At 32.3% G+C, this 19,339-nt stretch overlaps 2 protein-coding genes across 2 annotated transcripts in view; both read right to left on the reverse strand.

The window, feature by feature from the left end:
* The window catches only part of SPAG16 (sperm associated antigen 16), an 894,878-nt gene that overhangs the window by 389,916 nt on the left and 485,623 nt on the right, over nt 1-19,339 (reverse strand). The gene's annotated exons all lie outside the window — the stretch shown is intronic.
* Nucleotides 1,379-2,001, reverse strand: LOC137764754 (large ribosomal subunit protein uL11-like). The gene has a single exon (XM_068543790.1). The coding sequence runs from the start codon at nt 1,917-1,919 to the stop codon at nt 1,422-1,424; it is 498 nt and encodes a 165-aa protein (XP_068399891.1). The 5' UTR covers nt 1,920-2,001; the 3' UTR covers nt 1,379-1,421.

Raw genomic sequence — 19,339 nt, forward strand, 5'->3', positions numbered from 1 at the left:
TTTTTGTTTTAATATCTTACTCTGGTACCTGATGCTTGATGGCTGTTACAAAGGGAGGAGACAAGGTCATGTAACAATTAAGGTCTAACTCTCCAGAATGGATTCAAATTGCAGCTCTACTAATTGCTGGTTACATGGAAAGGCAAGTTTCTTAATTGATCTGTCTCAAGTTCCTCATTCATAAAATGGGTATTATGGTAATAATGGTTCCTAACTGATAGGCTACTGTGAGAGTTACTTGAGCAGCCACTTACAAGCATTTAGAATAATGCCTGACATACAGGAAGCGCTCAATAAATGTTGGCTCATAACTGTAATTATCTGTATTGTGGATTTAAAATGGTATTTATATAAATATATTTCTTGTACTATTTATTAATTTCCTTAAGCTGTACTTTGATTTAATATTGATATTTTAACAGTATTTGTTTTTTTAATTGCATTTGCCTAGTATTTTGAAACTGTAGGCATCATGATGTTTCAGTGGGCTTTAAAATAAGCAAATTTAGTTCTTTCTTGACATAAACTGAGAGTCATTAGTTTGTAAGGTTTAACATAATCACATTTATTATAATAGCTAATGCTATTATGTGTTATTTTATTTCATGCTTTCACTTTTCTTATCATTCTGTTTTTTTTTTTTTTTTTTCATTTATTTTTGTCCACATTGGGTCTTCGTTGCTGTGCACGGGCTTTCTCTAGTTGCAGCGAGCGGGGGCTACTCTTCGTTGTGCTGCGTGGTCTTCTCATTGCAGTGGCTTCTCTTGCTGCAGAGCACGAGCTCTAGGTGCATGGGCTTCAGCAGTCGCGGCACGTGGGCTCAGTAGTTGTTGCTCTCCGGCTCTAGAGCGCAGGCCCAGTAGCTGTGGCACACGGGCTTAGCTGCTCCGTGGCATGTGGGATCTTCCCAGACCAGGGATCTAACCCGTATCCCCTGCATTGGCAGGTGGATTCTTAACCACTGCACCACCAGGGAAGTCCTTCTTATCATTCTTTATCTTTTTAAAAGCTTTTATTTCTTTTACTATATTGATTCTAGTTTTGTTTCTTTTTTCTTTAATGAATAAGTTATAAATTACACTTTTCTTTAACTAGTGGTCAAAAATAAAAGTGTCTATTGATTTCTCTTTATGGAAGGAGATAAACGTATTGTCTTACATCTTTTTCTCCAAACTCTTCAAATTCTTCCAGGTTTTTATAGAGATAATCTTGGACATTTGATTCACATTATTATTTGAATCTCTTTTTATTTTCTTATAGAATATTTAATATTTTCTTGAAAGTTGATATCCATATTAATAATACATAAGAACTTAGTACAATATTTTCTTGTTTCTATCACTGTTTCACTCATATATTTCTTAACTTTTTTTTTTTTTTTTGGTTGTCAAATAACCCTTTATTATTTTTCTCTGCAGTTCTTAACTAGCTGGGCATTCCACTGCACCACTGTTGATGTCATCTATGATGTCGTGAGGGTGGTGGCCATCAACATTGCAGCCCACAGACTGGCCGGTCCCCAGGATCTCTTTAATGGTTCCAGAGAGTTCTCTAGCTAAAGATCGATGCCGCATCTGTCGGGCAATGTTGACAATCTCATCAAAAGTGATGTTTCCACTGTGCTTAATGTTTTTCTCCTTCTTTCTGTCTCTTGGTGGTTCCTTGAGGGCTTTGATGATCAGGGCAGAGGCAGAAGGTACCACCTCAATCTGGGCCTGTCTGTTCTGAATGGTCAGTTTCACTGTAATCCTCAGACCCTTCCAATCACCGGTTGCCTTGGCGATGTCATCACCAACTTTTTTTGGAGACAGACCCAGGGGGCCAATCTTGGGGGCCAGGGCAGATGTGGCACTGACTTCCCCACCGGTGCACCTCAGGTACACGACTTTGATCTCGTTGGGGTCGAACTTAGGCGGCATGGTGGAGGCGGCTGGTGTCGGATGAACCCGGATTCGGGACAACCGAAGAAAGTTGCACCTGAGCCTCCTCCGAGCCGAAAGCCGAAAGGTTAACTTCTTAATTTTAATTAATTTCTAAGTTGGCTGAAATATTTTTAGAAATGTTTGAAAGTAGGAAGAAAGGTAACTTTCAGCCAGGAACAGACTGGATATGGAATTCCTGAGTCCCAAACTCTTTTATTTTCTTTGTATGCATGTATGTATGTACATACGTATGTATGTATTCATTTAAAGTTGTATAAGCACACCTTGTTGTTCCTCTTCTACTCTGGTTTTAAATGAGCTATATTTTACAAAACTCCTCAATATTTCTAGCATTTGGATGATGCATTTTCCTAGTTTCTAGGTGAGGATATATATTTTCTCTTTTCCTTGTCCTTTGCCATTGTAATGATATATTTTAAGCAGAAAGTAAAATTCACAGGTCTGATCAATATCTTGGACTGGAAGTAACTCACATACGATTTCTGAGGTTCCACTAGATAAAGTCCTGATATATTGTTTTTACACACTCATGCACGTTATCTCTGGTCAAATCTAAGTGTCATTCTATAGAGGTTATTTCAGTGGGCATGCACTCTAACAGTTTTGGATGGCTGCCCAGGATGGAGAGTCTCGCTGACTCTATATTACTTGGAAATTATTATTTTTTCAATCTGTTCAGGGACAGATTAATGTATTTTAGTCTTAATTAAGTATTGCAACAAACTGCTGGAGACGGGATGCAGCCACAAAACACGGGCAAAAAAAATTCTGGCCACTGAAGAAATACTTAGAATTTTTGTCATTGTAGTTGTTCTCTGCTGCTTAGTACCACGAAGGGTTGGGACAGGGTTAGTTTGGGGAGTAGCACGGATTGATTAATATTGAAGAATCAAAGCACATAAAATTATTTTCACTACAACTATGGGAATTTTTTAGTAACAAAATTTCTTAACATTTCATTGTGAGAGAACATCATTTATTGTATCCAATGTAGGTAAAATATGATAGGGCATTCAAAAGAAATTAGAAATCATGCCATAAATAATGTTGTGAATTGACATAGACTTATGTAATAGGATTAATTAATATTTTGGATTTTTTCTCTTTTTTTCCCCTAATGTCATATCACCAAAACAAAGTTGTATCTAATATGCTCAAGATTCCCTGTATATACCAGTGATTTCAAGAAGTCAGATTACACCAAAGATGTTGATTTGTTAGGAGACTTAGCTTATAGCCAACATTCTTTGAGAACTTGATATCCTTACTAAAATCATATGTAATTGAGCTAGTATTACTTGTTTAGATTTACCCATTTGAAAGTATGTAACAGAGATTTAAGATAATCAAGTGGTAACATAGTGATTAATAGAAAGCCAAGGGCAAATGAGAAAAAGAAAAAAAAAAAAAACTAGTAATGGGTTTGTATAGCTTTGTCTCTAAAGCATGATCCTGCCCAGGTTTAGTGACTTTATTCTTCTCTTACGTAGCACACAGAAAGACTTGGAAGAGTAGTGATGGTAAATTATTAGATAAATGAATAAATGAACAGCCTACAGAAGATCATTTACTGCAAAGTCCCATGGTCTCTGCATATGCTAATTTACCAGTCTCACTAGGATAAAAGAAAAAACAAACAGTTCTTCTTCCTAGCTGTGTTTATATTCTCACCTTTAGAGACATTCATTCATTTATAAGTCAAAGCAGTACACAATCTGCTGAATATCACTTTTTAAAATGTAAACGTTAAGTGGAAGAACCCTGGAAAAAGATGTTTTGCCTCAAACATCTCTTACTAGCAAGTTATATGGATTTGGTCATTAAATTTTTACCAAGGTAAAAATCAGTTAATTTCATGAACAAATTCATTGAGAAGAGTAAGACAGAAGATCCTTTGATACCAAGATGGCAGCAGGGAATACTGACTTGTGAGTCAAGACTTAGAAAAGCACCAAATTGAGAATGTGGCATTGAGTGTGCAAGTGGCATCTGGGGAACAAACAAGGAGTTGGGATAAAAGTTCATTAGCTGAGATATGCAGAACAAGATTTCTTATCACCCCATCACCATCAATTCATATTTCCATGTTCTCTAGCTTCCCTTTTCCTCTTCTTCCCCCAGGTTATGTCTTAATTAATTATTGTTTTAATACCAACTTTTTCTTTTATAAATCTTAATAGACACACAAGAGAAAATTAGAAAGAAAAAAAATTGCATCATCATTCTATTCAATGAAAATAGTGTTAAGTTAATCATATAATTTCTTCTATTTTCATCAAATTTTTGACAGACTAAACATACCTCTTATGGAATAAACAGTCTATTAACGTAAACTCATATATGAGGGAAGAATAGGTAACTCAGCTATGAGAAATTTTATTTATTACTGTCTTTTATAAATAGTGTATTTAAAAAATACTACCTTTATATTAAAGGCAGATATTCTTTAGATCATACATCCAAAAATACTTATCAAGAAACTATATGATGATAGGACTCACCTAGGTGCTGTGAGTAAAGAGAACAAAACAAGTGTTTGCACTCATGGAACTTAAATTCCCCTGGGTTAGACAGAAAACAGCCATGTCTGAATGCTAGTGAACATACATTTATTTATTTATTTATTTATTTATTCATTCATTCATTTAATTTTTTATTATTTTTGCTGACCATTAAAGATTATTTTATTTTTAATTCAATTTATTTTAACAAAAACAGTCCAGAAATACTTTGGAATATTTTAAAATAGAAAATACTAGCTATTTCCAAATAGGGAGCCAAAATACTATAATTAGAAGTATTGAAAATTGAAAATTTTCTACACACTTTAGTGTTGGCCTTTAAAGAGAGTGTAACAGACACTAATTAAATAAAAAATAGGGAAAACTATGCTTGCTACTGTTATGAACGATCTCTATACATTAAGCATAGAATCTATATTCATTAGTATTCTTTAATTATTCTAATTTTTATTGTAAAATGCAATCATTATATATTGTGTGTTAGATGTTGTAAATGTAAAGTTTGCCACAGATTGATAACTAAACACCAGAGGATGGTTTTCACTTGTTTCATACTTTTAAACTATGCTAAATTTTTACAGCTATTAATTTATTTGAAATTTCCAAATTAGAAGTAATTCTTAAGTACTTATACATAAAATACAAGAATTCAGCCACAAAGCAAAATATACCCATCTCAATCCAACTTTTGTGTTCTCAATACATTTTTGTACACCCTTGCCAAACTAAACTCCTAAAGCAATAGCTTTAATCATAGCATTTCTTTGCTTAAAAGCTTTTATTTTCATTGCCTTCTGAATAAAACATAGACGTAATTATATCATCTGGCTTTATCTTTTACCAAACTCTACAAATAGCCTACATACCCATAAAACAGGACTCTCCTCTGTTCTATTTTTCATTCCTCGCATTATACGTATGCTGTCACTTCCAGCTGAACCTTTTCTCCTCATTATCGCCAACTGTAAAAATCCTACTTAACCTCCAAAGTCCATCGTAAAAGTTATCATTAATCTTTCCCAACTCCTTGGGTTTAATGCAGGTCATAAACTACCTTGTATGAGAGAAATTTATATGCATGTCATATCAGTCTCTAAATTCCTTGAGGGTCTAGTCTTCCACCTGTATATCTCCTACAGTACTTAGGGCAATGCTTACTTATTAATTCCATTGACTCCAGTTAGAAAATAAAACTCTAGTAAAGGGGTGTGACTTCACCAAAATGGCAGAGTAGGCAGTTCAACATACCTGTCTCTTCACAAAAACATTGAGAAACAGGCAGAAATGGTCACAACCAACTTTGTCAGTACTCTAGAATAAACAGGCAAAGGTATATAGTAACCAGTAAAATGCTGAATTAAGAAAAAGGCAACCTACAAATGGTAGGAAGAAGTTGTGGCATTCGTATTTGTCCTCGCCCAACACCCTCCCTGACTCGGCTTCAGTAGTGAAGCTGGAAGCCCACATTCCAGTGCGGGACCCTGGTCCCTGGTTCTGGAGGAAGCAGAACAGACCTTATTAATATTCTATTGTGTTTGCCTGTTCTCATTTGCCTGGGGCCTATCTGAAAGATGGGCACAGGGATTAATATCCAGAATATATTAAAAAAAAACTCCTACATCTCAACCTCAAAAAGATAAATAACCCAATGTAAAAATGAGAAAAGATCTTAAATAGACATTTCTCCAAAGAAGATATAAAAATGGCCAATAAGCACATGAAAAAATACTTAACACCATGTGTTATTAGAAAACTGCAAATCAAAACCACAAGATATCACATCTCACCTACTAGTATTGCTGTAATAAAAAAAAAAGAAAAAGAAAATAACACATGTTGGCAAGGATGTAGAGAAATTGTACATTTTTGGCAGGAATGGAAAATAATGTAGCCACTGTGGGAAACAATTTGGTGGTTCCTCAAAAACCAAAACGTATGTATGTTTACCGGTATCTGCTTGAGTCCCTGTTCTCAAATCTTTTGGATATATATTTAGAGGTGGAATTGCTGGATCATATAATAATTCTATGTTTTGACCTTTTGAGATACAGCTTTGGGATGATGGAAAATATATTGAATTAGATTCTGCTGATGGTTGTACAACACTGTAATTTTAATTAGTGCCACTGAAAACTGTACACTTAAAAATGGTTAAAATGGCAAATTTTATGTTATGTATACTTCACCATAATAAAAAAACCTACAGTGCATTAATTTTACATTCAAGTAGTATAGTAATAATTATAAGCAGAATATGGCAGATATAATTTCTAAGAACCTAATATGGTTCAGTTTCAAATACATGAATATGAATTTTTTCTATATACCATATACCATTCATTCAATGTAAAGGTAAAAAAAGTACTTAATTCAATTAGCAATGTGACGTTTTGCACTAATGATGCAATAGTTATAACTGAACAGGTACTCTCAATATACTCAGATTTAGAATATCAACTACCTAATTTTTCTTGAAAATTTCTTCTAAAATTTATTAAAATCATGTCTTCAAATAATCAACTAAAGAAGCTTAGGGAAAAGAATGCTTACTTAAACTGTTAGCTAGCTGGCTAGGATCACTATCATTCGATTACATTTAAGTTGAAATTTAAAAAATGAAATGTAACATATACCAATTTGTTAATATACATATTATATTTACTATCATCAAAAACAATCTAATTACTTTCTTGGGTATCAAAACAAGTATGGCATTAATATGATTAGTGTAGGAAAACTGTAGTCATGCTTAATGAAAATTAGGCCATTTCTGGCAGTGTTATGAGCAAAAGGGGTAATTATGTAAACTTCAGGAGTAAAGGTCCTCTCTACGTATATCCATTCGGCACACATATTTTTAAGCATTTATTCTATATGATGGGCTATATGTATGTACATATTATGTGAATTGTCTGGTTTCATGCATATACTTAGAAGAAGGACTTCTACAAAATATCTCTATGAGGCCAGGATGCACGTTTTCCTAAAGCACTATGCCTGCAGACAGATCCTATTAACCAAGAGATTACTCATGCATTCTCATCAGTGGTGTACTGTTATAAACTTTTAGCATTTATCTGTCAACACTTCACTGTTGCGCCATATTTTTACTGTTAAATAATTATAAGTAGATTGGCAAAAGTGTGGGGTGTTTTTCCAAATTTTACCCACACTCAGTTCATTAAACTGTGACACTTGAGTTCAGGGTTTCAGGTCTTAGGAATTAACTAGTTGGCATCTTCTACTGCCACCAGATTTAAAGCAAAAAATGTAAAAGGCATAGAAGTCAATTGGCCATAATCTTGATTAAGAATCACTACAAAGCTCCAATGGCTCCCCACTGAACCAACGAGAAAGTCCACACCCCTAGCTTGGCCTCCTAGCTCTTTATCCTCTGTGTCAAAATGCTTTCCAAACAGTTTTCACCACGTTTCCTCCTATTCTACGCTCTAGCCAGAGTCAATCTCACACCACTCTACAGCCGTGGTAGATCTTGCTCCCGTTAAAATAGCTCATGATTTTTCTCTCTATCTGGGGCTCCTTTTCTTCTCTTTTTAAAGCTCATTTCTCTTTTTAAATGCCACCAGTTTAGTCAAGTATCCCGTATTTATTTAAAGAGTTGTTCTCCTGCAAGCTTCCTATAACACTTTGCATGTCTGTATATTATCTGATTCTTTGAATGAATATTATTTGTATTTGCCTCAACTAAGATACGAGCACTTCAGGAGAGAGGGAACTCAGTATAAAACGAGGCACTAAATATATATATGTACTATGTACAAAAGTTAGAATAAAGCCCTGTAATTTACAAAACACTTTTATATTCATTATTTCATTTGTTTTTCTCAAGGTGATATTGTAACTCACATTTCACGAAGCGGAGCTGGTACTCATATAAATCAAGAAATATGTCCAATGTCAAACGTCCAGTAAAACCAGATGGAACAAGGATTTATATTTAAGACTTTCAATTCAAATTCACAGTTTTATATAACTTGGATAGAGAAGAGAAATGAAGAAAAAAGGTTAGTTAAATCATTGTCCAAGGATTTAGAATTTGAATTCAGTTCATCTCAATTTAAGCCCTGTAAGTTTTCTATACTATCAGGAAAAGCCTGACACTACAGGCTTAAAAAAAAAAAAGTTGATATTTTGAAGTTGTAAATCAGTGGATTTAGACAGCTATGTGGACAGCTTCATATAATATGTTGGATATTTTAGAACTAGACTACCTTTAAACACTGAAATACATTAATGATTGGCCATTAAATAAATCAATCATTGCCATGTCATAAAAGGAAGCATAACCACTATAAACCCGTTATCATTTAAAGTAATGCTATTGTCCTTCAAGTCCCATAAAATTGGCCTAAATGTAGTATACACAGTGATTATGCAGAGCCTCAGTGTATAATAAAATGTGCACGAAGTCCATAAGACACTATACTCCTATATATTTATATATGTTTAACCTAAAATTAAGATGCTAGCTCTAATAAACATAAAAAATTATGACACCTTAATTTATAATTATCTTACTTTACTTTTTAGTAATCATAGACAAGGTTAAGGTGGAATTTACATCTTAGGTCTTTTCACAAAAGCTTTGATCTAAATATTTTAATGCATATACATTTTCTGTATTAAGTAAACTATTTAAAATTGACCTTAGAATTACAAATAAAATGTATCTTTTTTTCCCCCAAACAGGTAAGGTATTATCTGAATATTATACATTTTATAAATTATTTCATCTGTGTGTTTAAAATGTCTCTTTTTTCATCCCTATTTTGATCTTTTTATTTACCTTTGAGATTTGGCTTTGTTGTATTTGAGAGGTTTTACTGGGTGAAATTCAAAGTGACAGAAACCAGTTCTCTAATGGATACCTAAGGAGAGATAAATAGATTTGTTGATGGCCATATTTTATGAGTTCAATTTATAGAAGGTGCTGATGAGAGATTTCATCAGACAGGATACAGTCTGAGGTGAAGTAGTTGAGTTTTTATGTTCTTATAGTGGAGTGTAAGAAAGGACAGCTATATTAGGCATGCTGAATGATATAACATGTTCTAATGTAAAAATCACAAGAATAAGGAAGATTACTTGAATTTACAGGCAGAAAAAGTAGCACTGAATTGAATTAAGCTATTCAAAAGTTGAAACAACTTGAGAAACTCCTGCTGGGTACTGTTAAATTTCCTGCTTAAAAGGTGAGCACTGACTGAATTTCCCAGAGTTTCATATGACCTGCAGGAGCTGTAAACAGCTTGGAACCAGAAGGAAGCTGAAGGAAATAACTGCTCAGGTGTGAATTTTATCTGCCCCTCATGCTTCCCTTAGTGAGTAGAGGAACAGAGGTGGCCATAGTGGGTCACCTACCATATCAATCAAGATGAAATACCGAGATAGACTAGGCAAAGGTCAAGTCAGAAGACCGGGGAAAAATGATCAAGCAAGCAGCCAAGAGGCACTTAATGAAATTCATTCAAACACTGTACAGAGTTGCAAAAGGCATTCTTATTTTTAATAACAGCTATTTCTCCACCTATTAAAAAATAAATGTATATTGTAGAAGACTTGGAAAGTATGTAAAGATGTATCAAAGAAAATAAAAGTCACCTTTAATCATCTGACTCAGAAAAAAATATTTGTAACATTTTGGTATGTTTAAGAAAATTATTTCTCTTACTCTCTCAGCTATGCTTGTATCAATATTTTTTCAAAAGGATTATATTGTATATAATATAAAGTTTCACTTCTGCTTTTATATCTAATCTAATGTTAGGGGCATTTTTCTTGTTATGAAAAAAATTAATGTTTTTATACTTTTAATTCTTTAATTCATTAACATTTTTGGTTTACATAGTAAATTAGAATTTAAACTTGTGTTTTTTCCACATACATTCACTAATTGTCTGAACTCCTACTTTAATGATAACAGTTTTAGATACATTTTTATATGCTCAGCACACTGTATATTTGATATATAATAAACCAATTTTTTCTCTATTGCTTTCCATTATGAAATCATTTTTGTCATTTGTCTTCCATCTTACATTCTTACGTCTTACATTGCCTGCAAATTTTTAAAATCAATTTTGCTTTATCAAATTACAAAAAGAGTTCATGGGATTAAAACTTCTAGGAATGAGTGATGGTAGATTCTTCACATATATCTGATTTTATGGGATACACATTTAAAGTTTCATCATTAAGGAAGATATTGGCAGTAAGTTTGAAAAAGACAATTCTGTTTTAGTTAAATAACATGTCCTCTATTGCTTTTTTGTAAAGAGTTTTAAAATCAGGAAAATATGCTGAATTTTATCCATTCTCTTTGGCATATATGAAAATTAATATGTGGATTCTTTCATGTACTATTTTTTCCTACAAAAAACAAATTATTTATTAATCTAACATTAGCCTTGCTAGCCAATAATAACTATGCATAAAAATGATGCATATTTTTAACAGTGGTAACAGTTACCATCCATTTTTTCAGTGTACATTTCGAGTACATTTGTATTGTTATACAATCATATTTCCAGAACTCTTTCCATCTTGCAAAACTGAAACTCTATAGCCATAAACAATTTCTCATTTCCCCCTCCCCTCAGACCTTTGGCAACCACCTTCTACTTCCTGTCTATGAATTTGACTACTCTAGGGACCTCACATAAGTAGAAGCACATAGCATTTATCTTTTTGTGACTGGTTTATTTCATCTAGGCATAATGTCCTCAAGTTTCAGCCATGTTATAAAATGTGTTAGAATTTCCTTTTTTTTTTTTAAGGCTGAATAATATTCTATTTTACGTATACACCACATTTTGTTTAGCTTTCATCCATCAATGAACACTTTGGTTCCTTCCATCTTTTGGTCATTATGAGTAATTCTACTATCAACGTGGGTATACAAATATCTCTTTGAGATCCTGCTTTCTATTCTTTTAGGTACATACCAGGAGTGGAACTGCTGGATCATATGGTAATTCTATTTTTAATTTTTAGAGGAACCGACATACTGTTTTCCATAACAGCTGCACCATTTTATATTTCCATCAGCAATGTACAAGGGTTCCAATTTCTCCACATCCTTGCAAACATTTTTTTTTTTGTAATTGTAGCCATTCTAACTGGCAGGAGGTGATATCTCATTTCGGTTTTGATTTTTATTCCCCTAATTATTAGAAATGTAAGCATCTTTTCATTTTTTTTTTTTTGACCGTTTGTACATCTTCTTTGGAGAAATGTCTATACAAGTCCTCTGTCCATTTTTTTGATCAGGTCATTTGGTTTTACTTGTTGTTGAGTTGTAGCAGGACTTTGCAAAATATAATGTGGATAAAACCCCTTATCAGATATATGATTTCCAAATATTTTCTTCCACTCCATAGGCTTCCTTTTCACTCTACTGACAGTATCCTTTGATGTTCCAAAGTTTTTCATTTTAATGAGATCAAATTTATCTAATTTTACTTTTGTTTATTATGCTCTCAGTGTTATATCCAAGAAATCACTGCCAAATCCAATGTCATGAAGCTTTCCCCTAGGTTTTTTCCTAAGATTTTTATAGTTTTAGCTGCTATGTTTAGGTCTTTGATCCATTTTGAGTTAATTTTTATATATGGTGTAAGCTAAGGGTCCAACTTCATTCTTTTGCAAGTGGATATCTAGTTTTCTCAACAACGTTTGCTGAAAAGACTGTCCTTTCCCTATTTAATGGTCTTGGCATATTAGTAAAAATTTATTTGACCATATACGTAAGAATTTATTTGTGGTCTCTCTGTGCTATTCCATTGGCCTATATGTTTGTCTTTATACCAGTAACACACTGTTTTGATTACTATATCTTTGTAATAAGGTCATCTACTATTTTAATATGATAAAGTATATTTCTCAAAACAAACTATCTTGCATTCTTAGAATAAATATTATTTAATCATACTCCTTTATTACTGTAACATTTCAAGACTGAAGTCACTAAAATTTAACTCATGATTTTGGAGTCTATATTCATAAATATATATATGTATATATATATATATATGTATATATATATATATATGTATGTTTGTGCAACTGAGTATATGTGCTCTACCTATAATATTCTTTTGGCTGTCTTCAGGCACTTCTTTGAGTAAATTTTTATAAGTAACATGAAATTTTACTATTGATGAATTGATCAAGCTAATTTTTTATTACAAATAATTTATCAATATCTATCAGAAAAAGAAAAATATTTTCTATCTCCGATGAAAGTTTTCATTCCTAATATTTTACCTTATGAATGCAATTGAGCAACAATTCGTGTCAATGGAGTTTTTGATCATAACAGTGAAAACACTGAAATTAACCCAATTATCCCTCACTAAAGAAATGTCTAAATAAAGGATGACTGAGAATGGGTTCTGGAGGGGGCTACCTAGAATCCATCACAGTTTCACCACATGGTGCCAAGATGTAGGCCTTGCAGAAATGCCTTCCTGTTTTGCATCTCAGTTTTCTTATGAGTAAAATATGGATATTAAAAGTACTACTTCATGTATTAGTTCTTGTTATAATTTAATGAATTAATAAATATAAAATACTTATATGACTAGCTAGTACATAGCAATTATATGCTTCAATCACAATGAAATTAAATTAGTAATCAATGACAAAATGAAATTTGAGGAATTAAAAATATGTGAAAGTTGAGTAACATACTCCTAAAAATTTAATAGGTCAAATAAGAAATCACAAGGGATATTAGAAAATACTTTGAGATGAATGAAAATGAAAACATAATATACCAGTATTTATTTGATGCAGCTAAAGTAATACCTAGCAAGAAGTCTATAACTGTAGATGTTTATATTTAAAAAAGAAGATCTCAAATTGGTAACCTTTGTTTCTATCTTAAGGCACTGGAAACAGAAGAGCAAAGCAAACCTTAGGCAAGTAGAAGACAGGAAACAATAAAGATTAGAGTGTAAATTAATGTAATAGAGAATAGAAAAATAATGGAAAAATTAATAAAACCAAAAGTAGTTTCTCTAAAAAGATCAACAAAACTGACAAATCTTTAGTTAGACTGACCAAAGAAAAAAACAGAACAGACTCAATTAGCAGTAAAAGAGAGGACATCAATATCAACCTTATAGAAATAAAAAAGGATTACAAGGAAACCCTATAAAAAACTGTATGCCAACAATTTAGACAACCTAAATTAAATGGACAAATTTCTAGAAAGACACAAACTACTAAAATTGACTCAAGAAGAAATAGAAAATCTGAATAGACATATACTGAGTAAAGAGACTGAATTGTTGCATTAGTCAGCTAAGGCTGCCTTAACGAAATACCACAGACTGAGTGACTTAAATAACAGTATTTATTTCTCACAGTTTTATTGGCTGTAAGTCCAAGATCAAGGTGTTGTCAAGTTTGGTTTCTCTGGAAGCCTCTTTACTTGGCTTGGAAATGCCCATCATTTTACTGTGTCTTCACGTGGCCTTTCTATTTTTAGATAACATGATCTTATACATAGAAAATCCTATGAAATCTACAGAAAAACTATAAAACTAACAAGTTCAGCAAGGTTGCAGGATACAGGATCAATATACAAATATCAACTGGATTTCTAGATACTAACAATGAACACCCCCTACATCCAAAATTAAGAAAACAATTTCCTTTAAAATAGCATCAACAATAGTAAGATACCTAGGAATAAATTCGACAAAATAATTTCACATCTTGTACTCTGCAAACTCTAAAACATTCTTAGAAGAAATTAAACACCTAAATGAAGGGAAGAACATCATATGTTCTTAGATTAGAAGACTAAAACTTTGAGGGTGATAATACTACCCAGTTGATCTACGGATCCAACACAATTCCTATCAAAACCATAGCTTTTTTTTTTTTTCAAAATTGGCAAACTGATCTAAAATTCAAATGGAAATGCAAGGGGCTCAGAATAGCCAAAGTGATCTTGTAAAAGAAGAACAAAGTTGGAGAATTCACATCTCCTGATTTCAAAACTTACAATAAAGCAACAGTAATTAAGACAGTATGGTACTATCATAAGGATAAACATATAGGTAAATCAAATAAAATTGAGAGTCCAGAAATAAACCATAAAACCCTTACTTTATGGTTAACTAATTTTCTACAAGAATATCTAGATAATTCAACATGGAAATAACAAAATTTTCAACAAAGGTGTTTCAATGAAAGTTAGAACAACTGGATATCCACATGTAAAAAAATAAAGCTAAACCAATTATTTGTATCTTAGACACAAAATGGATCATAGACCTAATTGTAAAAGTCAAATTTATAAAACTCCTGGAAGAAAACATAAGAAATATAAGAACAGATGTTTATGATCGTGGCTTTGGCAATACTTCCCTACATAGAACTCCAAAAGTACAAGGAATGAAAGAAATAATTGATAAATTGGATTTAATCAAAATTAAAATTATTTATGCTGTTAATGATACTATCAAAAAAGTAAATAATCCACAGAATGGAAAAAATATTTGAAAATTATATGTCTAATGATATGTAAAGAAATGTGTATATAATATGTAAAGAAATATATAAATAAATTCTAAAACTGAATAATAAAAAATTAATCCAATTAAATTGGGCAATGAATCTGATTAGACATTTATCCATAGAAAATATGCAAGTGGCTATAAGCACATGAAAATATGCTCAACTTACTATCCACTAGGGAAATGCAAATGAATGCCATGATGTGACACAACTTCACATCCACTGAGAGAACTATAAGACTAAGTCATATTAAAAAAATAGCTAATAACAAGTGTTGGCAAGGATTTGGAGAAATTGGAACCCATATTCATTTCCAATAGAAATGTAAATGGTATAGCTGCTTTGGAAAATAGTTTGGATGTTCTTTTAAATGCTAAGCAGAGAGTAACCATGTGACCCAGCAATTCCATTCCTAGGCTTATACCCAAGAGAAATGAAGACATATGTTTACACAAATATTGTAGACAAATGTTGCAGACAAATATTCCATAGCACCATAATTCATAATACTCAAAAGTGGAAACATCTCAAATATCCAGCGATGAATGAACAAATATGGTATATCCATATAGTAGAATATGTACATGATATTTTCCAGTGCTGATCTAATTTTATCCTTATATGCTTTTATTTTTATAAAAGTTTTAGAAAGCATAGAGTTCTGTGTTTGGTTTACAAATTGTCTTTTGTTATCACAAATCACTATGATTAATTTATTATATATATCCTGTTCCTCACCTTCTTGAGAATACCTGCTTTCAGGAGTTTAGAGCTCCATATCCTCTATTTTCCTTATTCGTTATAATCCCTTGAAGCACTTTATATGTTTTTTTCCTTTTTCTCTGCATTCTATCATGCCTTTTAATATGCATCTCCCATAATACTATTCTGATTTTTTTCAGTATGAGTTATGCTCTTAATTTATCTTCAATGTATTTTTGTATTCTACTATCATATTTGGGTTTACTTGAATTCCTCTATACTCTAAAACTGAATCAAAACAGTTTTCTGAGGAGAATTCTGGTACTTCCAATTGGTAAGCCTTTGAACCATCCCTGAATGAGGGACCATAGGTGATATTCTTAGAATATATTTATGCATTATAAGGAGCTACCCTATCAAACTTATTACTGTATCCATTATAAAAATATCATTGAGGGCATCATTTAATGAACCTGCCTGCATTCTTTGATAAGTTCATCAGTTAAAATCCTCCCTTATACTAATAATATAATTGTGTGTTTTTTTCCTTAACTACTTGGTTTGAGTGCATTTCAAACATTCTCAATTATACAAATGAAAAGAAAAATGTCCTTTGCTTGGCTGTTTGAAAGCTTAAAACTAAAAGTGTGCCTCAGCATTAGTGAGTGAGTTATTATAGCATGCATTTGGTATATTCTTGGTTCCATTTTCTCCCCTTGATGTTTATCTTATTTCTATTTAAATTTAGACCCTTTTGCCAAATTTTATTTATCCTTGTAAGCTGGCTTAAAACTTTTCTAGAAAATATTAAAAAATACAAATAAATCAAATTTAGAGTGGAAATTAAATCTGGCTCAGGCATGCTTTTGCTTCTTATTCTTTTTATTTTTTTTCTTTTTCTTTTTTTAAAATTTTTTATTGTAGATTAGTTGACTTACAATGTTGCGCTGGTTTCAGATATACAGCAAAGTGATTCAGTTATACATATACATATATCCATTCTTTTTCAGATTGTTTTCCCATATAGGTTATTACAGAATATTGAGTAGAGTTCCCTGTGTTATACATTAGGTCCTTATTAGTTATCTATTGCTTGTTTTTAAAATAATGAACATGTGTGCTTTATAAAGAGCGGTAACTTTATTACTTAATAAAAATAACAATACAAGATAATGAGTTTTCTGGAAGTCCACTGTAATCTGGGAGCCCTGAAGTTTTTTTTTTTTTTTTTAAACATCTATTGACCTCTATCTCTAGTATTCTAAATATAATTGATCTTGGTTAATAGTAGCCATTTCTCAATGCTAAAAGCTCAGCTATTAATTTTGTACTTGTATAAAATTCTCTTGAAATACTGTACTTTGTTTCTTTTTTAAAATTTTTAAAAATTTTATTATTATTATTATTTTACATCTTTATTGGAGTATAATTGCTCTACATTGTTGTGTTTGTTGCTGCTGTATAACAAAGTGAATCAGCTATATGTATACATATATCCCCATATCCCCTCCCCTCTTGCGTCTCCTTCCCACCCTCCCTATCCAACCTCTCTAGGTGGTCACAAAGCACTGTGCTGATCTCCCTGTGCTATGTGGCTGCTTTCCACTAGCTATCTATTTTACATTTGGTAGTGTATATATGTCAATGCCACTCTCTCACTTCATCTCAGCTTACCCCTCCTTGCTTCTTATTCTTATTTTCTGCATTTTATGTATTGACACTTTTGCCTTTTGTATATTGTCTATTTAAAATAGGAACTTGAGAAATCATGGCAGGCTTGCCATATTCCCTTCTTGATTTTCAACATTTCTCTACCTTAAAGGACAAGGTTACTATTGTAACTGTGAATTTACAGACACTCGATATTTCTTCTATACAGAAAATAATTCTAAAATTCAGTGTATTATAACTGACATTTCTACTTGAATATTTATTTTGAGTCATCATAGTAGCCAAATTTTAAATATTTCATGGTTTTGTAAATATGAAGGAAAGTAGATTTTATATTTTTCCAAAATGTTCTTTAAATTCTTTACTTATTCAGAGTTTACATGTCATCTTTAAATTATTAAATCTTGAATTTCAATAGGAGATTTTGAGCCCTATTACCATTTATGTTTGAAGATGGGAACTGCAATTTAAAAATCTTGGTTATCAAACTAAAAGTGTTTCCAAGGTTAAATATTAATCAACTTATGCCAAATATATTATAAAGAAAACTATGTCAAAGGGGGAAATGAGAAACAACTTATTTCTAAAGCAAAAGAGATGCTATCCTGAATAATATTTTTTAAATGCCTTGAGAAGGTACGAAGGCAATTTAGAAGCTGCTGACTTGAGTGGAATGCTCTGGAGACCTTTTGAACAGGAGAAGCCATTGTGAAAGGGTCATGTGACCTGTGGTCCTCCTCGAACTGAAACAGGCCCAAGATGCAAGGGGGAGCTTAAAGATGAGATGACTGTGTCTGTGCGTGGGTATCCCTCCAAGAGCACATACATGTTAGGATAAAAAAAAGTCTATGACATGTGAAGAGACAAAAAGTCACTTAGTGTAATTTTTTTGAAATCCCAGTTTTCATAATTCTTAGAAGAATAAAGGGAAATAAAGATCATTTGCAAAGATTGCCACTGGCCACAGGTACTGGAATCCAAACAAGAAGTACTTATGTGTGTGAAGCAGTCATTGTATGAACCTTTTCTTTGATCAGCTTATCTTATTCTAAACTAGAATATATTAATGGTTAAACTAGAATATTTATAATTAAACTAGAATATATTAATGGTTCATAACATTTTAAGATTCAGGTGAATCCTCTGACTCACGCAGTACAACTCATGAATAAGAAATATGTGCCAGTTCATGTCACCTAACTATAGATATATTCAGTGAAAGATGCTTCAGTCACTTCTGATCCAACATTATATATTTTCGTGTCATCTGAATAAAGCCTACATTTTGTTCACACATGTAAGGCTTGTACTCAGTGAAGGAGTGTTATACAGCAAAGATTTGCTAAAGGAGCGGAAAGAAAGAAACCATCTTAATTAATGTCAGTTTTAGAAAATAACCTGAATCTGCTGTGTAGCATTTCCCCTGAATATAGGAGTGCAGGCATCTCTGTACATAGATTTGTGCACCTTTAATTCTGTCAGACTCAAACCTGCTTTCATACACCTCATTATGTAATCAAATAAAGGGCACATGTAGGCATGATAAACAGTATTTGGAGTTAATGCTCGGTGACAATATTCTTTCAATCCTACAGTTGATACTTATTTGCTTTGATGAAAAAGTTTAAATACCGAAGACCTCGTAGTGCAAACAAATGTATATTGAAAGTGAAGAATGGTGATCATTTTGTCAAAATGTTTTTTAACTCATTAGATTTTCAGTATTGGATGAATAGAAGTTGGGCATTAAAAAGTTGAGTGGTGCCCCTGCCTCCAGAAAAGACTGTGTATATCTTTAGGCACTATTTTCATACAACTTGAACTCTCTCATCATTCTGTCCTGTAGATGTTAGTAAATTATCTGAAGAAAGTATCAAGCGTTGCTCAGATTTCCTTAGTTCTCATTCAATGTGGCTATCTGAAGACAAGGCCAAAGAGACCCTACTTCAG

Source organism: Eschrichtius robustus, chromosome 5 (assembly GCF_028021215.1).
Source record: "Eschrichtius robustus isolate mEscRob2 chromosome 5, mEscRob2.pri, whole genome shotgun sequence".
Taxonomy (NCBI): domain Eukaryota; kingdom Metazoa; phylum Chordata; class Mammalia; order Artiodactyla; family Eschrichtiidae; genus Eschrichtius; species Eschrichtius robustus.